The following is a 24,565-nucleotide window of genomic DNA, read 5'->3' as shown; positions in this document are numbered from 1 at the left end:
GTTATATTTTGAACTGATGAAGGGTTTACTGTAAAATAAAATGATAAATAAAAACAGGAAAACTGGAGTATGTTTGGAACTTCTAGTAGGTTTATGGTTATCAGCAATGGACACCTCTGATACTTATCAATGGTCAAAAACTAGTAATTACAAATGTAGTTTTATCATATTTCCCCAATTTTGTATCATTATGCCAAGCTCTTTACAAAACATAGTATAGTGACTTTCTGATGTTCTTAGGATTTTACTTGACAAGATGAAGTTTGACCTAGATTAAACAAATACATCAGAAATGTCAACCCTAGCAAAATCAATATGAATAATATGAGATATGGAGTAGATACTCAAAGGCACACAATGACAAAAAAAAAAACCAAAAGACATTTAGAGGTCAACATAAAGTCTTGAACAATGTACCTTATGATCCGTAGCACATTGAATTATTTCTATTTTTTATTGTCTTTTAGTTGGTATATACTGAGTGTACACCTACTACACATTTATGTTGATGAGATTTTGTTAAAATTTGTATTTTAAATACAAAAAAACATCAGCAACTATCATGTTCTGACAAACATTATTAGGATAGCACCATGTGGGGTCTCTTACTGTATGAAGGTGTACATCCCCCTAGGACAGCCACTGAAGAGAGTCCTGACCTTGAACAGTCACATGAACATGAGGCAGTGTTGACCTAGTTTTTGACTTGCTTGTGAGGAGTCACAGAATGGGAGCCATAGGGATTACAATCCTGTGACGGCCTAAACTATTTGTATAAAGCTTTATATTTCAGAAGTTAGAAGACCTGGATGCTTAATACCTTATATGGAGATTCCTTATGTTGTGAATTTTCCGTCTGTCACATGTCCATTGTCCTTGACCTCAATTTCATGGTTCAGTGACTGCATGAACAAAAATCATAGTTCACATATTTTGTCATTATAGGATAATTATTATTTGGTATATGGGTTCACCTGACCTTAACATAATTTCATGGATCAGTGATCAAGGGTTAGTTTATATGGTCAAGGCTGTATCTCAAATACTAGAAGCAGTAGGTTAACTATATTTGGTGTATGGAATGGTTGTAAGATGTACATGCTCAGCTGGCAGGTTTCACCTGAACCTTGACCTCATTTCCATGGTTCAGTGGACATTTACTTTTTGTACTTTTGTCTTTTTCTCAGATACTATAAGCAATAGGGCCTCTATATTTGGTGTATGGAATGAAAGTAAGGTGTAAATTTATGACTGGCAGGTTTCATCCGACTTTGATCTCATTTTCATGGTTCATTGGACAATGTTTAGTTTTTGTGGTTTGGTCTATTTCTTAGATACTATAAGCAACATGCCTTCTATCTTTTTGTGTTTGGAATGATTGTAAGTTGTACATGTCTGTCTGGCAGTTTTGATATGACCTTGACCTCAATTTCATGGTTCATTCGTCAAGTGTTATTTTTTGTGGTTTGGTCTGTTTTCCAGATACTATAAGCAATATTACCACTATATTTGGTGTATGGAATGATTGTAAGGTGTCAAGTCTGTCTGGCAGGGCTCATTTGACCTTTACCACACTTTCATGGACCATTGATAATGTTAAGTTTATGTGATACTTGTTGTAAAGACTTCATATTACAGACTTTTAACATAGATTTAATCATAAGTAAAGCAGGGGAGACATTTCAGGGTGTGCACACTTGTTTTGAACTCTTAGTAAGTCCTTCCTCTTGTTTATTTTGACCAATACAAAAAAGTTACTTATGATAATTTACAGTATTGAATACTTGTAATTTTATTCTTTTTGAGAAATCATACCATTGGCATGTCTAACTATCATTAAAATTGTTTTTATTCTGCTAAAAGTTAAGGCCATACATATTGAAATAAAAATCTATCCATGTGGCAAAAGGTTGAATTAATAAACTTGTGATAAAACTAGGGTGAAGTTAATTCATATTGACATTAAAAGTTAGTTTAATAATGTAAAGTTGAAACCTGAATGTGACCAGTGTTAACATGCAGCCTCCCATTGTTTGATGAACAAAGTTCATTTTGCAAAATAGAGTTTGAAATGAATTTAAGTATGAAACCAAAATAAATGCATGATCCTAAATTGCAAATGAATGATTTGCATATATATATGATTTTTTTTTAGCTTCAACTGACTCAACAGACATATTTTGCCATATGATTCCATTTCTGTCTTATGCCATTCAGCATTCCTGTGGACCAGATCCTTATGTGTGTTGTCAGTATGACTTCTTTAAGAAGCAATGTTATCATGGAAGCAAGAAAGTTGATGTTCAATCTATTGACGATAACAACATTGAGTCTTTGTAGGATTATTTATGCACCTTATAACATATTTACTTTTGTTTAATTACCATGTAAAGCAAGCCACTGATAGGCAAAGAAATTCAATATGTGGAATATGTTCAATATTTTTTTAAATGTGCTGGTTAAACACACTTTGAAAAATATAAGAAATAATAGTGTGTTTCCTGAATTGCTTCCTATCATGTATCCTTGTGCAATTCTTTTTTTTTTTTCGTGCAAAGCATTCAAAGCTGAGTATCCTACATATGAACTGTAAAATTCTTGATACAACATGTGCAGTTATGCACTTCAAATTTTGATCAATAATAAGAATTATATATACGTTATGTGTCAAAAGCAAACTTAAATTTTTTCAAATAGTTACTTTTCTGTGGATTTTAACATATGGTCTAAATATGAATAAAAGGAGAAGTGGGATATACATCAATAAGACAGCTACCCATTAGTACAGTAATAATAGGAGAAATCCCTAAGATTATGAAGGCTTATAACTTTCCTTGTAGAATAAGAGTGGTTTTTTTTTTAGTGGAGTCATTTTTAATTGCCAAAAATGTCCCAATAAATGAAACTTTCAAAAAATCAGCAGATTTAAAATTTGTAATTCAATTTCATCTATTCATTATATGATTTGATAGAGGTGAACAACTGTGGGAACAGTTTCAGAAGAAAGCAGAGCTTTACAGAACTGGTGTTATTCTGGTACCCCATGGTGATGATTTACGGTATGCTACATCACTGGAATGGCATAATCAGTTGATCAACTTAGAAAAATTGATGACTTATATAAACTCCAGGTCTGATTTTCATACAGAGGTGAGACATTCTGAAAATATTATTCACCAAGTGTGAGTCAATTTTCTAACTCAAGGCTGTCAATAAAGAGGGATGGGACATTCTACTTAATCTTCAGGTCTTGTCCTCAATATACTAGAGGTCATCCTTGGAAACTAAATAAGAAGAGATGTAATTTAACTCAATGTCTTCATACTTATCACAAAGGATCATTTATCAATAGAATAGTCTGTCATTAGAGAATCATTAGAAACTGATAGTGCAAAATTGTTAATATCTTTAAAAATCGTCTAAACAAGGAAAGCTGGAAAGGAAAGAAGTTTAATCCTACATAGATGATAAATAGTAGCTATTTTCACTTTTGGTATAAGCCCGTTAATTGATTCAATTTAAATACCATTGTTTACCAGAATTGGAAAATAAGTTATCCTTACTAAGTGCACAGCTCATGGTTTAAAAGTCTATGTTAATTATAAAAAAGACCTTTTCAACTTAAAGATCGCCTCATTAATCCAGGTTGGTAGAATAAGAGCTTAGGCAAATGAACTTCAAGGCTGCCATCAAACAGATATAAGATAGTCTTCAAAACTCTGCGCTTATCTGCAAATAGAGATTATGCACTTATATAATTCATTTAAGGATGTCTGCACACAAGAAGTGCTACATTCTACATAAATAGGTGATACATTTGTCATAGACCTTATCCTTAAATAGAAATTAGGCATAATATAAACAAGTTTGTTGACAGAGTGGGTCATATCTGCCATCAATGGTTAGACATTGCTATTCTAAGAAGCCTTATCTACAAAAAAAGTGTCCAGTATAGATATGTGATCAATTTTTAAGAAGTTGCTATACATTTGAATGTATATAATATAGATATTAAGTACAGAAATGCATAAGAAAGAAAGATCACTGCCTTCCATTTTTATGCTTCTTGCAAATATTTTGGTGAATCATATTCCTGTTGCTTTACAAATGATTTTTGGATGAAAAAATATATTTCTACTTTGCCATCAACACTTTTTGACCATACTGTGGAAGCTGTTATTATTTAGGAGTTGCATGGTATGCTCCTGCAGATGGGAAAGCCAACACAATTGATAGTTTCTAGAGAACAACTAATGTGTGCCAAGACCAAAATTCTTGGTTTTTTTGCCATTTAATAATCATAAAGTATATTCTATTTAATATATTTTCATTCAGAGTTATGTCCCTTGAAAGATTGAAAAATCATGGTCTTCAGATGGTAACTTTAGTTTTATGATTAACAGCTTGCATAGTTTTAAAACATATTTACAATTATTATTGTTTTTTCTGTTTTGAGCAGGACATCTTGCATTTTGGAAAACTAAAAATGATTAAAAAAAAAAAAAAAAAGGTGAGACAAACTTTCCAGGAGAAGTTTGGAACATTATAAAATTATTTAAATGAAGTGAAGTTTGGAACATTATCAGATTATTTAAATAAAGGACATATTTTTTTTTTTTAAGGTGAAGTTTGGAAAATTAACAAATTATTAAATTAAAGGACATATTTCTTTTTGCAGGTTAAGTTTGGAACATTATCAGATTATTTAAATGAAGTTGCAACATCTAAGACCAGATTTCCAACCTTATCTGGGGATTTCTTCACATATGCAGATCGTGGGGAGGATTACTGGAGTGGATACTATACAACACGTCCACATTATAAACACATAATCAGACGTGTACAAGATTTACTAAGGTATTTATTTTTAAGGCAGTTTCTGTCTTTATGTCATCAGGTAGGCCCAATACTGGTCACTGACCAGATGAAGAGTTCATCATTCCTTAACTAGATATTACATAAGATGAAAATATATTACCACAGGGTTTTTTCATGCTAAAGTTCTGACAATTGGAGATGTAAAATAAACTGCTAAGCATATTAAATCTTCAAGAAGCTGATTATGGGAGATCTTAGTCAATTATTTTTTTTATTATTGATATTTTGCTCTAAAGATGTTTCAAGATAAAATCAAAAAAATGTTTCACTGCAACTTTGTTGTTTATTTAAATTTTCAGGTCATTAGAAATTCTGTTTACCTACTGTCTTGCTGATGCTGTCAGGAAAACAAACCAAACAGTAATTCACTCTCTTACTGACAAAATTGGTGACCTTAGTTATATCAGACAACAGGTGGCATTGTTTCAACATCATGATGCCATCACAGGAACTTCTACTTCTAAAGTTATGAAGGATTATGGGAAAAGGTATTTTAAAATAAAAGTTATAGGAGTTGTGTGGTAAACATTTATCAAATTGAAACTAATTATGCAAATTAATGTAAAATGAGAACTTCAGACAATCATGATATGTGATTGACAAATGCCTAAAAGATATGGTCATATAGACAAGTCCTAACAAACTGTGAATTTATTTAACACAGATAGTTTATGAAATTGACACTAAGGTCCTTAAATGAATCAAAAATAAAAGTTTGCTAAACTTGTGTTGTGAGTATTCAACCTTGGTTTTCTCTATCAGTGAAAAATAGAACTCAAATTCAGATAAAATATACTTGTTAGCTCACCTTACCAAAGGCTTGCATTGTCAATTAACTTTTACAAAAATATTTTCCTCTTAAACAACTGGGATAATTGTAACCAAACTTGGCCACTATCATCATTAGGATATCCAGTTCAAGTTTTTGAGACTGATGAACCCGTCTGTCAACCTAAACATGACATGGTTAAAAAAAGAACATATGGGGAGGGGGATTGCAAGTTTTGTCTGTTATCTTGAAAACTGCTATAGATATAGAAAATTGGACTTGGCAGAAATGTTCAGAATGTAATTGCTTTAATGATGTTTTTTTTTCCCAATTTTTATACGACCGCAAAAAATTTTTGTGGTCTTATATTGGTATGACGTTGGCGTCGTCTTAGTTTTCGCACTCTAACTTTAGTTAAAGTGAATGGATCTCAATGAAATTTTACCATAAGGTTCAATAACTCAAAAGGAAGGTGGGGATTGATTTTGGGGGTAATGGTTCCAACAGTTAAGGAATTAGGGGCCAAAAATAAGCATTTTTGTAACTTCCAGGCATAACTTGTGTGTAAGTGTATGGATCTCTCTGACATTGTACCACAAGGTTCCATATCACAAAGGGAATGCTGGGATTGATTTTGGGGGTAATTGCTTCCAAATTTTAGGAATTAGGGGCCAAAAAGGGGCAAAAAACAAGCATTTTTCTAGTTTCATGACAATAACTTATGTGTAAGTCTATGGATCTCTCTGACATTGTATCACAAGGTTCCATATCACAAAGGGAATGCTGGGATTGATTTTGGGGGTAATTGCCTCCAAATTTTAGGAATTAAGGGCCAAAAAGGGGCAAAAAAACAAGCATTTTTCTTGAAAAAAAAAGGCATTCAGAGGAGTAAAAAAAACATTTAAACACACATTTACTCATTCAAAACCATATTTGTTCTATTTAAGTACACTAATGGCGTGTATAGGTATGTATTAGGTCCTCTTAAGCTTAAAATCCCCTATGGAAATTTTGAAAAGTTGGCAGGTATGTAGTTGAAATTATCAGTTGACTCCTTATAGAAGTTATTGTTGACATATTTACCTATTTTTCATTTTGGGCAAAGATTATAAAAGATAGAGAGAAACTGTTAACAGTAAAAATGATCAGCAAAACACCATGTACTAAAGAGTATTTAGTTATTAATTATATTCTAGTCTACATTGTGATGATACACATAGATTGAGTTGAGGGACAATGTTCAATTAGGTCTTCTCAGATATTATGAATAATTGGTGTTTGGTATGATTGTAAGGTTTACCATGTCTGTCTAGCAGGGTTCATCTGACCTTGACCTCAATTACATGGATCATTGAAAATGTTATATGTATGTGATACTTGTAGAATAACCCTCATATTACAGACTCTCAACAAAAATTCAATCATAATAAGTATAGCAGCAAGACATTTCATTGTGTGCACTCTTGTATGAATAATGAAACAGATTTGGGATTTTTTTGACAGATTACATTCAGGATACCAGAAAGGCATCTTGTTGTTAGAGAAGATGTTGTCATACTTAGCAAAGGATGACAAAGAACCAGAAGTTGCAGAAAAAATGAGTCTGGTATGGTTGTTTTCTGTTTTTTACCCTGATTTATTTTTGCCTCGTCAAAATCGCTAAGCCAACACTAAATTTGTACTGTTTCCAGCTTTTTGGTGTCAAAAATGTATTAGTTTGTGATTAGGTCAGTTTTAGAGAAACCACTAGTGGTATTTCAATGACATTTAGTATGCAGTTGTATTAGTTTTGGCACATCTCATTTCCATAGAGATTATTTGGCCCCACCCCCTTAGCCATTGCCTATTGAATTTGAAACTTTTGCTTAGTTTACATGTATTAGTTTATGATTAGGTCAATTTAAGATGGACTGCTAGTGGTAAGACAATGATATTTGGTATGCAGTTGCATTAGCATTGGCACATCTCATTTCCATCGAGATTATTCAGCCCATCCCCCTCAGTCATCATGGTCATGGTCTATTGACTTTGAAATTTTTTCTAAGTTTACATATTCTAGTTTGTGATAAGGTCAGTTTAAGATGAAACACTTATGGTAAGTCAGTGATATTTGGTGCAAGTGTATTATCATTGGCATTTTACATTTTCACAGAGATTATTTGGCCCTGTGCCTTCAGTCATAGTTCACTGTCTTTGAATGTTTAGCATAGTTTTCATGTTAAAGTATTGCAATTTTGATTTCATCATTTGCATTATACTATCAAAATTACAGGCAATACATATCTCTGTTTCTACAGTTTATTCCAGATTTTCTGAATTATAAATCATTTTGAACTAAATTTTTAGTTCAGCTTAATTAAACTATCGTTCTTCTGTCATCACTTTTTGATTCCTATTCATAAATTCATAAATTTTTTTTTTTATTTATTCATCCGATCACCCAGTCTGAATTCCAAAATAGTCAATACTGTGGATTGAAATTATAACATGTACTTTTTTGAAATGTAAACAGCTTTAGAAACTAATGTATGGATGATGATATTATTTTTTTTTTTCATGGATTATAATGATGATGTTGATTCAAAATCCAATATTTCCACAAGGTTGGGCATTGATTTACATCTAAAATGTTTTGGAAAATCTTATAAAATTCTTTGTTATTAAATTTTTCATAGATTGAAGTAAAATATATTGAAATTACTTTTTACACTTAAATTTTGTTCTGAAAAAAATAAAATTTTCTGCTCTTATGTGTTGTAGTACAAATGAGGCAATATCATCATTTCATCAATAAAGTTCCACGTAATATTATTATTGACACAATAATTAGCATGACCTCATTGTTATAGTTTTTTTGTAGACTTTTAACTGGACACAGCCACACAAATTTATTGACCAGAAAGTAATTAATCTAAGTAGTCCAAAGTGAGTATTCTTGAAATTTTTTGTAAGAAATATTCTTTATTGTATGATTAATGTTGATTATGAAGTTATAAAGTAAACAAACCTGTTGTCATCTAGCATTTTTGTCGAGCCTGTGACATTTATATTGCGAAAGCGAGACATAGTGATCCTAGATTCCGTCAGCGGCGTCAACATTTAGGTTCAGTCTGCAGTTAAAGTTTTTTTTAGACATCAATAACTTTGTCAAACCTTCGTGGAATTTTATGAAATTTGGACAGAAGCTTGTTTATGACCAACATACAGTATCCAGAGCAAAATTTTGAAAATATTTTTTTTCCGTATTTTACTGATAAATGGACTTTACAGTTAACATTCACATTCAGTCTGAGGTTAAAGTTTTTCAGTCATCAATAACTTTGTCAAACCTGCATTGATTTTTATGAAACTTGGGCAGAAGCTTGTTAATGACAAAAATACAGTATCCAGAGCAAAACTTTGAAAATATTTATTTTCATTTTTTCACATTTTACTGATAAATGGACTTAGTTTTTGGGTTTTTTTTACAGTTAACATTGTTTTTTGGTTTTTTTTACAGTTTACATGATAATTGGTATAAGATTTAAACCAAAAATGTATTTTTTGCAACATGCCCAGATGGGATGCTTAGAAAAAGACACCCTATCTACCTTAATAAAGCTATGAAGTATAGAAATATACAAAGTGAATCTATTTTATGTATTCTAATTTTAAATCTAACTAATCTTTGTTAATGCCAGACTTGACATTTTTTTAGCAAGTGAGTAGTTGTATATTTGCTCATATTTATCCATTATAATTTGTTTTAGTTTCAATATATTTTTTGCTTTGCATGTTTGTGTATGTAGTATGGGATTTGAAAATGATCAAACCAATCAGGACTTTTTGTCTGGCCTGTACAGAAAGTCACAAAAGCGAGACATAGCAATCATACATTCCATCATCATCTGAGTTTTCAACAATTGAAACATCAATTACTTTCCTAAACCTTTATGTAATTTCTATGAAAATTTGACAAAAGCCTCTTCATATTCATGAGATAGGCTGGAGCAATATAATGAATTTTTTTTTTTCATTTTTCTTGATTTATCTAATGAAAAGACATTTTTGCATTTACCATTTAGATAGTCTGTAGTCAAAGGTTTTAGAACATCAATAACTTTGTCAAACCTTCATGGAATTTTACAAAATTTGGACAAACTTCTTCATTATCTAGGGATAGCACCTTGAACAAAATTTGATTTTTGTTTCCTCTTTCTCATTTTCCTGTATTTGAATGATAGATAAATGGACTAAGTTTTTTTCACAGTAAACATTACACTTTTACACTGCGGAGAAGTCTCTGGTGAGAGCAGAACCCTTTACAAAATTTCATGTAGCTTATAATATTTATTCATGTACTGAACAGGAAAATGTCTTATGAGTGGTTTAGTAATTGTCCTTCCCAAGCATTACTATATATAGAGTCATTGTCATAGGTGGAAGCTAACAAAGTGAGACTGTACTTATATCTAGAAATTGAAGTATTACATGTCTTGTTCCTTTATGTAAAAAAATCATACTAAGAATGTCCCTTTATTGTGAAGGGTTTGAAGAAAGCATGTCACGAATTATGGTGGATGGTTTGTGAGTTATTTCCATTATTTAACATCCAGCAACTGTCACAACCTCCCACAATGAATTTTTTTTTTTATTGCTCGTCAGTTTTTCAAATTTTTAATTTTCATTTCATCTTTTGTTAAGGATGTAGTCATGTCAGGTTTAGGGATTTTGTCAGATGTTCGGACTCCTTGGGTTTTTTCCTACCATAGAGGGTAAAATATTTTGCCCCGTATCACTCACTTTTCTTTTCATATAAGACTTCAATAGCTCATAAAAGGTCATTTACCAAAATTTAACAGATTCTAGATTTCTTTTCTTATGATTTGAGACCCAAATAATGTCAATGCTAAATATAAGGTAAAAGTCAGAGTCAGCCTTTTCCCACCATTTTTTAAAAATTAAATATTTCGAAAAGGAGTTCCATAACCTATCAATATTTTAAGCTTAAGCTTATTTTCTTCATTAGCTAATGCTCTTCTGATTTATAATATCAATTTTAAATTCCCGATATTTTTAATTTCTCCTGTTTACATCCTTAAGGTTAAAATTTTTTATATTATTAAAAAATAGGTTAAATTGCCTATATATCACTTACCATGCTTTGCATGGGCAGCATCCCGTTTTTTTCAGTTGAGAACCAGATTACAGTTGTCAAAAGAAAACAACTTGTATTTAAAATGTGTAAAATCAGAATCAAATCTGTATCCTACCGTAGTCTATAATCGGTCATCATGTTGGTTCATTCAGATTTTGTTATTGTACTTATCACACAGGAAAACTCCGCATTGACGTCACTACGCTAATATCAACGTACAAAATTATTGCAGAATACATTTTTTCTACTCTTCTAAATAAAAAAACATTTCTAGAGATATGTTTTCATTGTCATTCTAAAGTATTGTACAAAAATGCCAATTTTCTAATAGCCATTTCAAACCTTTTCAAAATCCATTGAGCGTCATCAATCTTAATGGCAGACCAAACAGGCCAAGCAAATCGTATTTTTAAGATATTCAAAATGGCAAGCACCTTACGTCTTACGCAATTTTCCCGCGAAAAAAAACCCCATCCAAATCGAAAGAAAAACTTTGGGAAACAAACGATAATCATGCCATATTTTTGTTCAGGAATATAGAGTAGGATAATAAAAAACAATATTCATATATTTTTCATAAAAAAAAATTTTGGTTCAATATAAAGAGATCGATATTCTGACCATAAGTAAATATTCATATATAATTCCATTGATGTCAAATTTCATGGCTAATAATGAGGTTTCCTATTGAATAAACCCCCAATTTATTGCAAACTATTTCAAAGCAATATCATACAAACAAATGATGTAATTGCCTTAGACTAAAAAATCCCCCAATTGACAATAGACCAATTTGATTGGACATCACGATTCAATGTGTCACGTGGTTTTGAAGCCATTAGAATTTGAATGTAAACAAACCGGGTCAGCTGCTCCAGTATGGAACAACATCGTACATTCAGTGACTGAGAAACAATTATGAGTAACCAAGCTTGACAATACACAGTAATAAAAAAAGAAAGCTAAGTCTACAGAAAAATAAAATAAAAAATGTCCTTAAGTGCACGACTTACCACCATTGCGGGATAATTGACTATTGTGGCATCAAAATTATTTTATTGTACTGCTGCATTCAACTTTTAATGATTATAGAAACAGGTGTAAACAATAAAAAAAAAATCTATAGGCCTGTATGCAGACTTTGCCAAAACCAAGAAATCACATTTTTCCCTCAATCCATAAAAAAAAAAAATGAATCCCCAGTATACCAATGTCTAATAATGGGGTATACTTTGACAAACATCACATGCAGCTCCTTGTTTATCATATACAAAAAAATATTTGAGAAAGACCTTAAAAAGAACAACTTAAAAATGATTGTTCAGCAAAGTTATGGTTTCCAAATGTAATGTATTATTTTATTGCGTCTTCTGTTGATTATTAATGTTTCAAGGGTGGCTTAGCTGTACTTCTGCTTATTCTGCCTGTCTTAAGCTGGAAACAAGAACATCACCGCTCCATGTCCATATTTTTTTTTGACTTTATGGAATAAAATTGTATTGTTGCACATCATACAGTGACTTCATACTATTCTTTCTATGTGTGATATAATGTTTTATACTCATCTACACCTATAGACAGGTTTTTCCAATTATCTGCCTTAGTTTGTGACGCGACTCCTAGACGTCGTTGTAGTACGATCGCCATTACAACCGTGAAAAAAATGTAAACAAGATATACATCTATTTCCCAGACCGCATATATTAACGTAAACACAAGAATGTGAAGCGTACTTGACCTCGGCAAAATTTCAAAGTAAATAATAAAGTAATTAGATAAGGAATGGACATTAAAATTATAAGTGTATTGCAGGCCAGGTGTCGTGTCCTTAAAATATAACTAATTTTATTTGATACGTTAGAACCGGGACATAATATTTGCGAATACGAATCCCAGGTTACATATCGATTATAATCATTTGGCAATCATAATATTGATTATTATAACCCGTACATAAATAAAAATAAGTTGTCTTGCGGGTCGAATGTGATATATCAGAAAAACCAGGTGCAATTTTATCAAACTCATAGAAATTTCTGTAGTCATGCAAAACCTATAATGAGGCAGTCCTAAAATTCAACAATCTTCTAACCCGACGGTCCTTTATTCGACAGCCCGTTTTCTCCGGCGCGCGGTTACTTACATCTTCTGAAAAAATTATACCTATAGACATGTACCGTTTGATGATAAACTTTTTTTCACAGAAACGATATTTTTGCTTTTGGTTCAACTCACGTATACTGCTCAAAATTTAGTGACGTTTTCGTATCACTTTTTTCTCCGAGTGAATTGCGCTATATGCTATCAGTGCGTCGGGCCATATGTAGACTTAACTTTGCAATTTAATTGGGCCGAAGAAGTTTTGAACTTTCACGGCCCATGTTATCATATAGTTAGTAGGTGTTCGATTCCAATTTCTTTTGTAGAAAAATTGCTTGACATGAAACTACTAGTATGCATAGCCTATAACATCATGCTCCGGCCCGTGCTGAAAATAAATGAATGTCATTAAACCACAAAAGACGCAAACGTGTAAATTAAAAGCAATGCTTAGAATTATGTTTTAAAAGCGTCATTTAGTGTTTTGCCAATTTCCCCCTCCCCACCACCCCAAAATAGAGGTCTCGTATATTTTCATCCTGAATCTGTATTAGACTCCTTTATGAGTCCCCGATATATATAATACAGTGAAATACAGAATTACAGTATTACATTAGGGATGTATATTGGACCATCCGACTAAAGTGAATATATACTTTTTATATAGATTAGACCGTTGGTTTTCCCGTTTGAATGGTCTTAAGTAATTTTTGGGCCCTTTATAGCTTGCTGTTCGGTGTGAGCCAAGGCTCCGTGTTGAAGACCGTACTTTGACCTATAATGGTTTACTTTTATAAATTTTGACTTGGATGGAGAGTTGTCTCATTGGCACTCATACCACATCTTCTTATATCTATTTAAGCACACATTCCTTCATATATATGGACCATTAAGACGAGGTTTATAAAGAAGTGCCCTTAATAGTAAGTTTTGCTGTGATTTGTCTATGGATGCAGCTGTTTGTAAAACCTTTAAGTTTTCAGCAAGAACTGGCACCCAGGAATAAAATAGTTTACTAGCCTTACTTTTCGAAATATGAAAGCGCCGTCCCAAATAACCAAACATCAAACTAAGTGTTAAGCTTTAAATCAGTACGATTAAGCAACAGCTGATCTGCAATATCGTAGTTGAAAAGTAAATTGTGTATTTATTCCACTAAAGTATAGAAAACTTAGTTACATAAGACAAGTATACAATAAGGCGTAACTGTCATTCATAATATGTATATTTATACGCTGATCGACGTGGTTTCCTGATTTTATTCAATTTTGAACTCCTTACTCCTCTGTTAACAATATGTTTGTCTGAGTTAATGTTGTCGGAACGTCGGTCCATTTTGCAGCCTAAAGATAGTCGTCATGTATAAAAAAAAATCGTCTCTTCATACTTGTTTGATTTGCATCCAATGCATGCATGTAGCCTCGGGTAGGTTTCATTATTATTATCTAAAGAAATGTGCAGGAACGGATTTAGGGGGTGCCCAGGCCCCCTTATGAAGTTTCATTCATGGTTAATTCAGACTTTTTACCGCTTCCACTACAAATTGTGTCTTGTTTGGGGACCCGCGGCCCCCTTTCAAAATCCTGGATCCATCTAATGTGTAGATCTTCTATACAAACAGAGACAGATGCACTGTAGTCATCGGATTAATTTTCATAGATAATTTCGTTTGACAACGTGTCAACATTCGTCTGCCAGTGTAATTTTACTTTCATAAAAAGTTTTATTAAAAAAAAAGGATTGTGTGCAGTCGGCACAACTTGTATAGTTCACATATTTTATTTATTGATTTTTTTTTGCACATCTGAAATTTTCTACAATTATTTGGACAAATATTAACTGCACAAGAAATGCCTCCACCTTTTTTAGCTCACCTGACCTGAAAGGTCAAGTGAGCTTTTCTCATCACTTTGCGTCCGTCGTCCGTTGTCCTGCGTCCGTCGTCCGTCGTCCGTAAACTTTTACAAAAATCTTCTCCTCTGAAACTACTGGGCCAAATTTAACCAAACTTGGCCACAATCATCATTGGGGTATCTAGTTTAAAAAATGTGTGGCGTGACCCGGTCAACCAACCAAGATGGCCGCCACGGCTAAAAATAGAACATAGGGGTAAAATGCAGTTTTTAGCTTATAACTCAAAAACCAAAGCATTAAGAGCAATCTGACATGGGGTAAAATTGTTCATCAGGTCAAGATCTATCTGCCCTGAAATTTTCAGATGAATCGGACATCCCGTTATTGGGTTGCTGCCCCTGAATTGGTAATTTTAAGGAAATTTTGCTGTTTTTGGTTATTATCTTGAATATTATTATAGATAGAGATAAACTGTAAAAAACAATAAATGTCGGCAAAGTAAGATCTACAAATAAGTCAACATGACCGAAATTGTCAGTTGACCCCTTTAGGAGTTATTGCCCTTTATAGTCAATTTTTAACCATTTTTTCGTAAATCTTAGTAATCTTTTACAAAAATCTTCTCCTCTGAAACTACTGGGCCAAGTTAATTATAGATAGAGATAATTGTAAGCAGGAAAAATGTTCAGTAAATTAAGATGTACAAACACATCACCATCACCAAAACACAATTTTGTCATGAATCCATCTGCGTCCTTTGTTTAATATTCACATAGACCAAGGTGAGCGACACAGGCTCTTTAGAGCCTCTAGTTTATAACTTTCGGCAGTATCCATAGTGAAATAAATAAGAAAATGAAGGAAATACAAATGTAAACATAAAATCGATAATGTTTTGATCAATACACGTGCGTTATTTTTCACGGTTGTAATGGCGGATCGGTCACGTGAGAGGTTAATGGATGCGCCCATGTTTTCTAGGTCAATTATAGATAAACCCGTCTATACATGTTGTATTTTATGTTTGTAATTATAGAAAATACACTTATACATTTTCCTTTATATTTTAAACATAATTATAGATAATGATTTGATCAGATGATGTTAAATGGAGCAAATGCATGTATTTGTTTGACAAATGGTTACCAAAGGAACATTTTTTCATTGAATAAATCATAAAATTTGATAACTGTTATATGAAAGTCAACATAATATATAAAGATTAAATTTGTCATATTGCTACACAGATAAAATTATAATTCTCATTACATGTACTGACATTTATCATATTAACTGTACATTATAATATTTTTACGTAATATATTTGTAGGTATTTATTTTTGTATAATTCTTTGAACTTTGAAAGACAGAGTGCAGTAAAACTACATATCAACACCTTAAATGTCAAGGTCAAATCCTTGACAACAGCAGATGACATAGCCCATCAAATATCACCTGTTGTAGAAAATAATATAGTTAAAAGGGGAATATTTGAGGTAATTTTTAAAATGTATAGTTTTGGACCAGTGTCACTATCGTTATACCTATACAATACAGCTATGTACTAGATTTATTGCTTCACTTGCAATGAATATGGCAAGAGGCAAGACATAATAAAACTTACTTTTTCCAGTTTAATTGGCATTAGCACCACAATTTAAGTTTTTATGCCCCACCTACGATAGTAGAGGGACATTATGTTTTTCAGTCTGTGCATCCGTTTGTTCATTTGTCCATCTGTCCCACTTCAGGTTAAACTTTTTGGTCAAGGTAGTTTTTGATGAAGTTGAAGTCCAATCAACTTGAAACTTAGTACACATGTTCCCTATGATATGATCTTTCTAATTTTAATGCTAAAATAAGAGTTTTGACCCCAATTTCACAGTCCACTGAACATAGAAAATGATAGTGCAAGTGGGGCATCCATGTACTATGGACAGATTCTTGTTTTTAGCACACCATTCTGAAGGAACTCTGAGCTTAAGCCATCACTTCGTCGTCGTCGTCCGTCTGGTGTAGACTATTTCAAACATCTTCTCCTCTGAAACTACTGAACCAATTCCAACCAAACTTAAGCTGAATGATCCTTAGGGTATCTAGAATAAAGTTTGTGTTTTATTTTCTGTTTCGTCAAAAAACATGGCCACCATGGCTAAAAATAGAACATAGGGGTAAAATGCAGTTTTTGGCTTGTATCTCAAAAATCAAAGCAGTTAGAGCAAATCTGACATGGAGTAAAAGTGTTCATAAGGTAAAGTTCTATCAGCCCAGAAATTTTCAGATGAATCTAATAACCCATTGTTGGGTTGCTGCCACTAAATTGGTAATTTTAAGGAAATTTTGCAGTTTTTGGTTATCTTGAATAGTATAAATGATAAAGATAAACTGTAAACAGCAAATATGTTCAGCAAAGTAAGATCTACAATTAAGTTTAATATGACCAAAATTGTCAATTGACCCCTTAAGGAGTATTGCCCTTTAAGAACAATTTTACACAATTTGTTTATCATGTTTTCTAACTTTAAAAAATCTTCTCCTCTGAAACTACTGAACCAATTCCAACCAAACTTAAGCTGAATGATCCTTAGGGTATCTAGAATAAAGATTATGTTTTATTTTTTGTTTCGTCAAAAAACATGGCCGCCATGGCTAAAATTAGAACATAGGGGTAAAATGCAGTTTTTGGCAAATATATCTCAAACACTTAAGCAATTACAGCAAATCTGATGAGAGGTTAAAATGTTCATTAGGCCAAGTTCTATCAGCCATGAAATTTTCAGACGAATCTAACAGTCCATTGTTGGGTTGCTGCCACTAAATTGGTAATTTTAAGGAATTTTGCAGTTTTTATACGACCGCCAAAAAATTTTGTGGTCGTATATTGGTATGACGTTGGCATCATCGTCCTCGTCGTCCGAAGACACATTGGTTTTCGCACTCTAACTTTAATTTAAGTGAATGGATCTTTTTGAAATTTGACCATAAGGTTAAATACCACAAAAGGAAGGTTGGGATTGATTTTGGGGGTTATGGTACCAACAGTTAAGGAATTAGGGGCCAAAAATAAGCATTTTCTAGTTTCCAGACAATAACTGTGGAACGGTGTATGGATCTCTCTGAAATTATACTACAAGTTTCCATACCACAAAGGGATGGTTAGGATTTGCTTTGGGGGGTTATGGCTCAAACCGTTTAGGAATTAGGGGCAAAAAAGGGGGAAAAACAAGGTTGTCCTGGTTAATGGACAAATACTTTAATACAAAACATAATTTAAAGCAGTGTAAGGGAGATAAATCAAATACATCATTGAAATTATCTCCCTTACACTGCTTTTAAATTATGTATAAAGTAATGGTTAATGAACAATAAAGATAATTTAAAACAGTGTAAGGGAGGTAATCCAAATACGTTTTGGTTACTTCCCTTGCACTGCTTTTAAATTATGTTTAAAGAAATACATATTTATAAAGGAAGACCAGTAAAAATATCTGCAAATGTTGCATCTTTTTTTTTTACAAAAAAATCCATATGAAAGATTTGACACTATATTTTTAATTCTATTATAAAATAGATTAAGTTAGCACTATGGTAAATTTAAATGGGTAATTATGGTTGCCAACTTCATTGGAAATTTGAATTGAGATTATGACCATATCTTGAGGGAAAGAATTTTTTTGGGGAAAAAAGGGGGTGGGGGGGATAAAAAGAAATTGTGGGGGGTCAATTTTTTCTCATTTCAGATTTCAGAAATTAAAAAGAATTATTCTTCAAATATTATTTTTTTTTCAAATTTCAAATATTGAAAAATTTCAAGAAGTAATCTTTAATTGCACAGTATGGCGCATTAGATTTGTAAAATCTTTGATCACATTTATTTATTTGTTATGCCGAATCTAACAGTGTATTTAGATTTTTAATTTTGGGTCCAGTTTTCAAATTGGTCTACATTAAGGTCCAAAGGGTCCAAAATTAAACTTTGTTTGATTTTAGCAAAAATTGAATATATGAGGTTCTTTGATATGCTGAATCTAAACATGTATTTAGATTTTTGATTTTTGTCCCAGTTTTCAAGTTGGTCCAAATTGGGGTCCAAAATTAAACTTTGTTTGATTTCAACAAAAATTGAATATATGGGGTTCTTTGATATGCTGAATCTAACCATGTATTTAGATTTTTTATTTGTGGACCCCGTTATCAAATTGGTTCATATTGAGGTCAAAAGGGTCCAAAATTAAACTTTGTTTGATTTCATCTAAAATTGAATTATTGGGGTTCTTTGATATTCCAAATTTAACCGTGTATTTAGATTTTTAATTTTGGGTCCTGTTTTTTAAATTGGTCTACATTAAGGTCCAAAGGGTCCAAAATTAAACTTAGTTTGATTTTAAAAAAAATTGAATTCTTGGGGTTCTTTGATATGCTGAATCTAAACATGTGTTTAGATTTTTTATTATGGGCCCAGTTTTCAAGTTGGTCCAAGATAGGGTCCAGTATTTAAACTTTGTTTGATTTCAACAAAAATTGAATATATGGGGTTCTTTGATATGCTGAATCTAAACATGTATTTAGATTTTTGATTAAGGGCCCAGTTTTCAAGTTGGTCCAAATTGGGGTCCAAAATTAAACTTTGTTTGATTTCAACAAAAATTGAATATATGAGGTTCTTTGATATGCTGAATCTAACCATGTATTTAGATTTTTTATTTGTGGGCCCAGCTATCAAATTGGTTCATATTGAGGTCAAAAGGGTCTAAAATTAAACTTTGTTTGATTTCATCAAAAATTGAATTATTGGGGTTCTTTGATATGCCAAATCTAACCGTGTTTTTAGATTTTTAATTTGGGTCCCATTTTTTAAAATTGGTCTTCATTGAGGTCCAAAGGGTCCAAAATTAAACTTAGTTTGATTTTAACAAAAATTGAATTCTTGGGGTTCTTTGATATGCTAAATCTAAACATGTGTTTAGATTTTTGATTATGGACCCAGTTTTCAAGTTGGTCCAAGATAGGGTCCAGTATTTAAACTTTGTTTGATTTCAACAAAAATTGAATATATGGGGTTCTTTGATATGCTGAATCTAAACATGTATTTAGATTTTTGATTATGGGCCCAGTTTTCAAGTTGGTCCAAATTGGGGTCCAAAATTAAACTTTGTTTGATTTCAACAAAAATTGAATTTATGAGGTTCTTTGATATGCTGAATCTAACCATGTATTTAGATTTTTTATTTGTGGGCCCCGCTATCAAATTGGTTCATATTGAGGTCAAAAGGGTCTAAAATTAAACTTTGTTTGATTTCATCAAAAATTGAGTTATTGGGGTTCTTTGATATGCCAAATCTAACCATGTATTTAGATTTTTAATTTTAGGTCCCGTTTTTCAAATTGGTCTACATTAAGGTCCAAAGGGTCCAAAATTAAACTTAGTTTGATTTTAGCAAAAATTGAATTATTGGGGTTCTTTGATATGCTGAATCTAAACATGTGTTTAGATTTTTGATTATGGGCCCAGTTTTCAAGTTTGTCCAAGTTGGGGTCCAAAATTAAACTTTTGTTTGATTTCAACAAAAATTGAAAATATGGGGTTCTTTGATATGCTGAATCTAACCATGTATTTTGATTTTGGACATTGGACCATAATAGGTAAATTAAAAAAATTCAAGTTCTTAGACCACATTCTTTCTGTGTCAGAAACCTATGCTGTGTCAAATATTTAATAATAATCCAAATTCAGAGCTGTATCAAGCTTGAATGTTGTGTCCATACTTGCCCCAACTGTTCAGGGTTCGACCTCTGCGGTCGTATCAAGCTGCGCCCCAGCGAAGCATTTTATTGGTTATTATCTTGAATATTATTAATGATAAAGATAAACTGTGAACAGCAAAAATGTTCAGCAAAGTAATATCTACAAATAAGTTAAAATGACCAAAATTGTCAAATGTGTCATTAAGGAGTTATTGCCCTTTAAAGACAATTTTTCACAATTTGTTCATCTAGTTTGCTTACTTTAAAAAATCTTCTCCTTTGAAACTGCTGAATCAATTTCAGCCAAACTTGGGCTGAATGAGTTTCAGAGTATCTAGTATAAATTTTGTATTTTATTTTCTTGTACGTCAAATATAGCCACTATGGCTAAAATGGAACATGGGGGTAAAATGTATTTCTTTGCTTTTGAAGAAAATATGACAGATGCAAAGAACATCTCAATGGAATTTTTAAGCCACTCATTAATATATATTAAAAAGCAAAAATAATCATTGATGAAAGATTTAAGCAAAAAATTACAGATGAGTGATTCAGGCTCTTGAGAGCCTCTTGGTTATAACATCAATTTCGCAATAAGGATTTATAATACATCATTATGACCCTTATTGGTGAAGTCCAGAAGTTTGAGGGTGTTATGTAGGAATCAATTAGTCTGTCTGTCTGGATGTCAATCTGTCTACAAGTCATGTCTGGTTCATAACTTTTTAATGCCTTTAAGGATATTAATGATACTTGATAATGTTGCCCACCATCAGAGGGTGGGTGAGTTATCAAAAAGGTCGGGATATCCTTCTCAAGGTCAAGCTCAAAAACTTAGTTCACTTTTACATCCCCATATTCAGTTTTGCCCACCCACAAAAGATGTGTTGTGAATAAGGTTTAAATGTCTGTCTGCAAGCTCAAGCTCAAGGTCAATGTCAATAGTTATATATTAAGATGAATACAAGGGGCAAGGCTGGTGTGTTATCAATTTGTGAAGTTTGCTCACATTACTATTAGTTGATATTGCATGCAGTATATTAGGGTGTCTGCATGATCAGTCTTCCAGTGACATAAAAATTGAATGTTGAGGATATATCATATGTATGCTGTTGAAGAGATAAAATCTTCCCTGTCAGTTTTTCTATTTTTTATTTTTTTCCATTGATTAGTAATGTTAAATTTTCTGATAAGGTTATCATGACTTTCTCATATTTGCTAAAGGCCTGATATTTGGTTGATGGATGGTATTGTGACATAGAATAAAAACAATGGTTCACATCTCTTTTTTATATGCCCCAGCCACGGCAGAAGGGGCATTAAGTTTTACCCTTGTCTGTGTTCGTCAGTCCGTCCCATACAACCCTACGTCCCAGAATTAATTTCCGTTCTCAAACTTAAGTTTGTCTCATCCAAATCATATGAAACTTATGCTTATTATCACCAAACACAGATCAAGTTTGAATTTGGGTGGCATCACTTTCACTGTTCTCGAGTTAGGTCCCTTTATAAATTGAAAAATTTGCTAAATTTGCCATTTCTGCACTCTAACTTTAGTTTGCCTCAACCAAATGTTATGAAACTAATACACAATGCTTATTACCACCAAACACAGATTAAGTTTGAATATGGTTGGCGTAATTTTCATGGTTCTCTAGGTATGTCCCTTTATAAATAGAAAAATTATCAAATTTGCTGTTTCCGAACTCCAACTTTTTTTTGCCTCTACCAAATGTTTTGAAACTTATACAAAATACTTACTACAACCAAATACAGATCAAATTCGAATTTAGATGGCATTACTTTCACTGTTTTCGAGTGATGCCCCTTTATTAAACTATCAAATTTTCTGTTTTCACACTTTTGCTGCATTTTCCGTATATTTACAAGCAGGGGCATTTGTGTCCCATGGAAACATTCTTCTTTTATTTACATTTACAACTCTTTATATTGTCAGTAAAGCTTATAAATATAACACGTGTGTAAAACGTGCTTTAGAATGAAAAAAAGATTGCTATCTACCTATAAATGTTTAGAACTTATGCACATCTTAAATCACTATATAAAGAAATCTAATTTGGCTTTCCATTAATTTCTGACATCACAAGAAATGCATTGAACATGTATGATCAAATGTTAAATGATCTTGCTTGAATTCCTCTGGTTACTTCATACAAGGAAAAATTGGGATATCAATTTATAATGCCATGTATATATCAAATAGGGTTGTTACTATACCTAAAAACGTATGTCCCTGGTAGGGGGGCCAGGGTGCAAAGCCCCCTGGAAGCTACTGGATTTTAGGGATTTCAGCCTTAATTTTTTACTTAAAAAAATAGGGTAAAGTCTGTAATATTTGCTTTAATTTTGGGTAAGTTAACATTGAATTGTTTTTTGTTCTAGAGTAATCATCTGAAAATACATTGCTTATAATTATTTTGTAATCAGACTCAGTTATAAAATATGTATGACCATGGAAGTATAAATATAATACTTCCATGGTATGACCTATAATGCAGGGGTTTCATGTGAAATGTTGTTAAAATGTTTTGTTTGATCTTATACTTTAGTCTTTTATTAAATGTTTTGCATTTGTTCAATTTTGTGAATGAAATTTCATAAGTTACATGGTATATTATTTAAAAAAATTGATAATAAAACTTGTTGTAACTTTTTTTTTATTGCTTTGTTATAATCATAACTGTGTCAATTGTTTGTGTAAGTAATTAGTGTCATATATTGTGAATCTGTCAGACTGCCACCTGTAGAGTAATTATTACTTTTTTTTTCAAAAATGAAATAAAACAATTAAATATTGTCTTCACTTTAAATTTTCTGTGTTAATTCAGATTGTTTCACGAAGTCTTACACTAAAAATTTCAATCACAACATAGAACACATATCGAGAAAACGGAGATCAGTGACAACGTCCAACGGGAAACGAACTGATTTGATACGATTAACGATTTTCTGAATTTCATAGAATGTTCACCTTTATTAAACCTTTTATTCATAAAATAATCTGTGATACAAGCTGCTTTCCTTTTATTAGACATAATATTGCTGTTGTTGTTTAAATTCATCAACAATTTCCCGCTTGAAAATATACTGCTAAATCGTCGCATTTTAAAGCGATCTTACGATACAGATACAGACACATGGTTTATAATTATCACTTCTCCTACTTTGGAGGTGTGCCTAAATTGGCAGAAGATAGATCTATACTTAAACGCGGACCTCGACGAAGACACCTATAAACATACACATGAATGGCGTAGAACAGAAATTATCAAGGAAAGAAAGAAATTAGATTTGAACGATCTTCAAAAGAAAATTTTACACATTTTTTTTTTGTATTTTTATTTTTTCTGCTGGTACCAGACGCTTCCGTAGGCGGGTAAAAGTAACGGGTACCGGGTCTTAACGAATGCACTGAATTGGTGGTCTGACACCTATAGTGGCACATAATTAATCAAGCAAGAAAAATAAGCATAATCAAGCAAATGAAAGGAAAAAAAAAATAATAATAATAATACAATATGATATAACAGAACAAAATATATGGACGAAGTATAACATTTTCATTAATATAATGATAATTGTATTTACAATATAAGCACATTTATACATGAATAATTCATCATTAATATCTAATCAGTGACTTTAACCCAGGGGTTCCAGTACATGTTGTATTCTTTCACACTCATATTTTTTAAGGAAATTTTCTTTGATATAATTTTTAAGTCTCTCTATATGAGGTTTTTCCTCTTGCATCTTTGATCTGTTGATGAAATACTTCGTTACTAAAATGACTTTATTTTTTATAAAATTTAGTTTATATTATCATAGAGGCCAAAAATGACAATATCCACATTTAATTCCACATGGAATTTCAATATGTGTTGCTTCAAAAATCCAAGCATTCAGATGGTGCCAGATGTCTGCTACAAATTAACAATATGACAGCTCCATAGTAAGTGTTCTATGGTTTCTGGTTCTTCCTTGCAAAATGTACATAAATTACATTGTACAAGGTTCATTTTTAAAAGTAAAGTATTAGTACCTAAAATACGGTGAATAAT

The 24,565-nt window shown here is 32.0% G+C and overlaps 1 protein-coding gene across 1 annotated transcript in view; it reads left to right on the top strand.

Moving 5' to 3' along the window:
- Positions 1-24,565, top strand: part of LOC127698217 (alpha-mannosidase 2-like) — a 50,427-nt gene that overhangs the window by 8,500 nt on the left and 17,362 nt on the right. The window contains exons 7-13 of the mRNA XM_052201571.1: positions 2,156-2,336; positions 2,973-3,150; positions 4,679-4,857; positions 5,178-5,366; positions 7,151-7,253; positions 8,508-8,572; positions 16,069-16,234. Of these exons, the coding sequence (XP_052057531.1) occupies positions 2,156-2,336; positions 2,973-3,150; positions 4,679-4,857; positions 5,178-5,366; positions 7,151-7,253; positions 8,508-8,572; positions 16,069-16,234 (1,061 nt within the window). The remainder of the gene's footprint in view (positions 1-2,155; positions 2,337-2,972; positions 3,151-4,678; positions 4,858-5,177; positions 5,367-7,150; positions 7,254-8,507; positions 8,573-16,068; positions 16,235-24,565) is intronic.

The sequence above is a fragment of the Mytilus californianus genome, unplaced genomic scaffold, assembly GCF_021869535.1.
Source record: "Mytilus californianus isolate M0D057914Y unplaced genomic scaffold, xbMytCali1.0.p SCAF_4, whole genome shotgun sequence".
Lineage (NCBI taxonomy): Eukaryota > Metazoa > Mollusca > Bivalvia > Mytilida > Mytilidae > Mytilus > Mytilus californianus.
The sequence above is the reverse complement of the archived record's forward strand: the minus strand, read 5'-3'. Positions and strand labels throughout refer to the sequence as shown.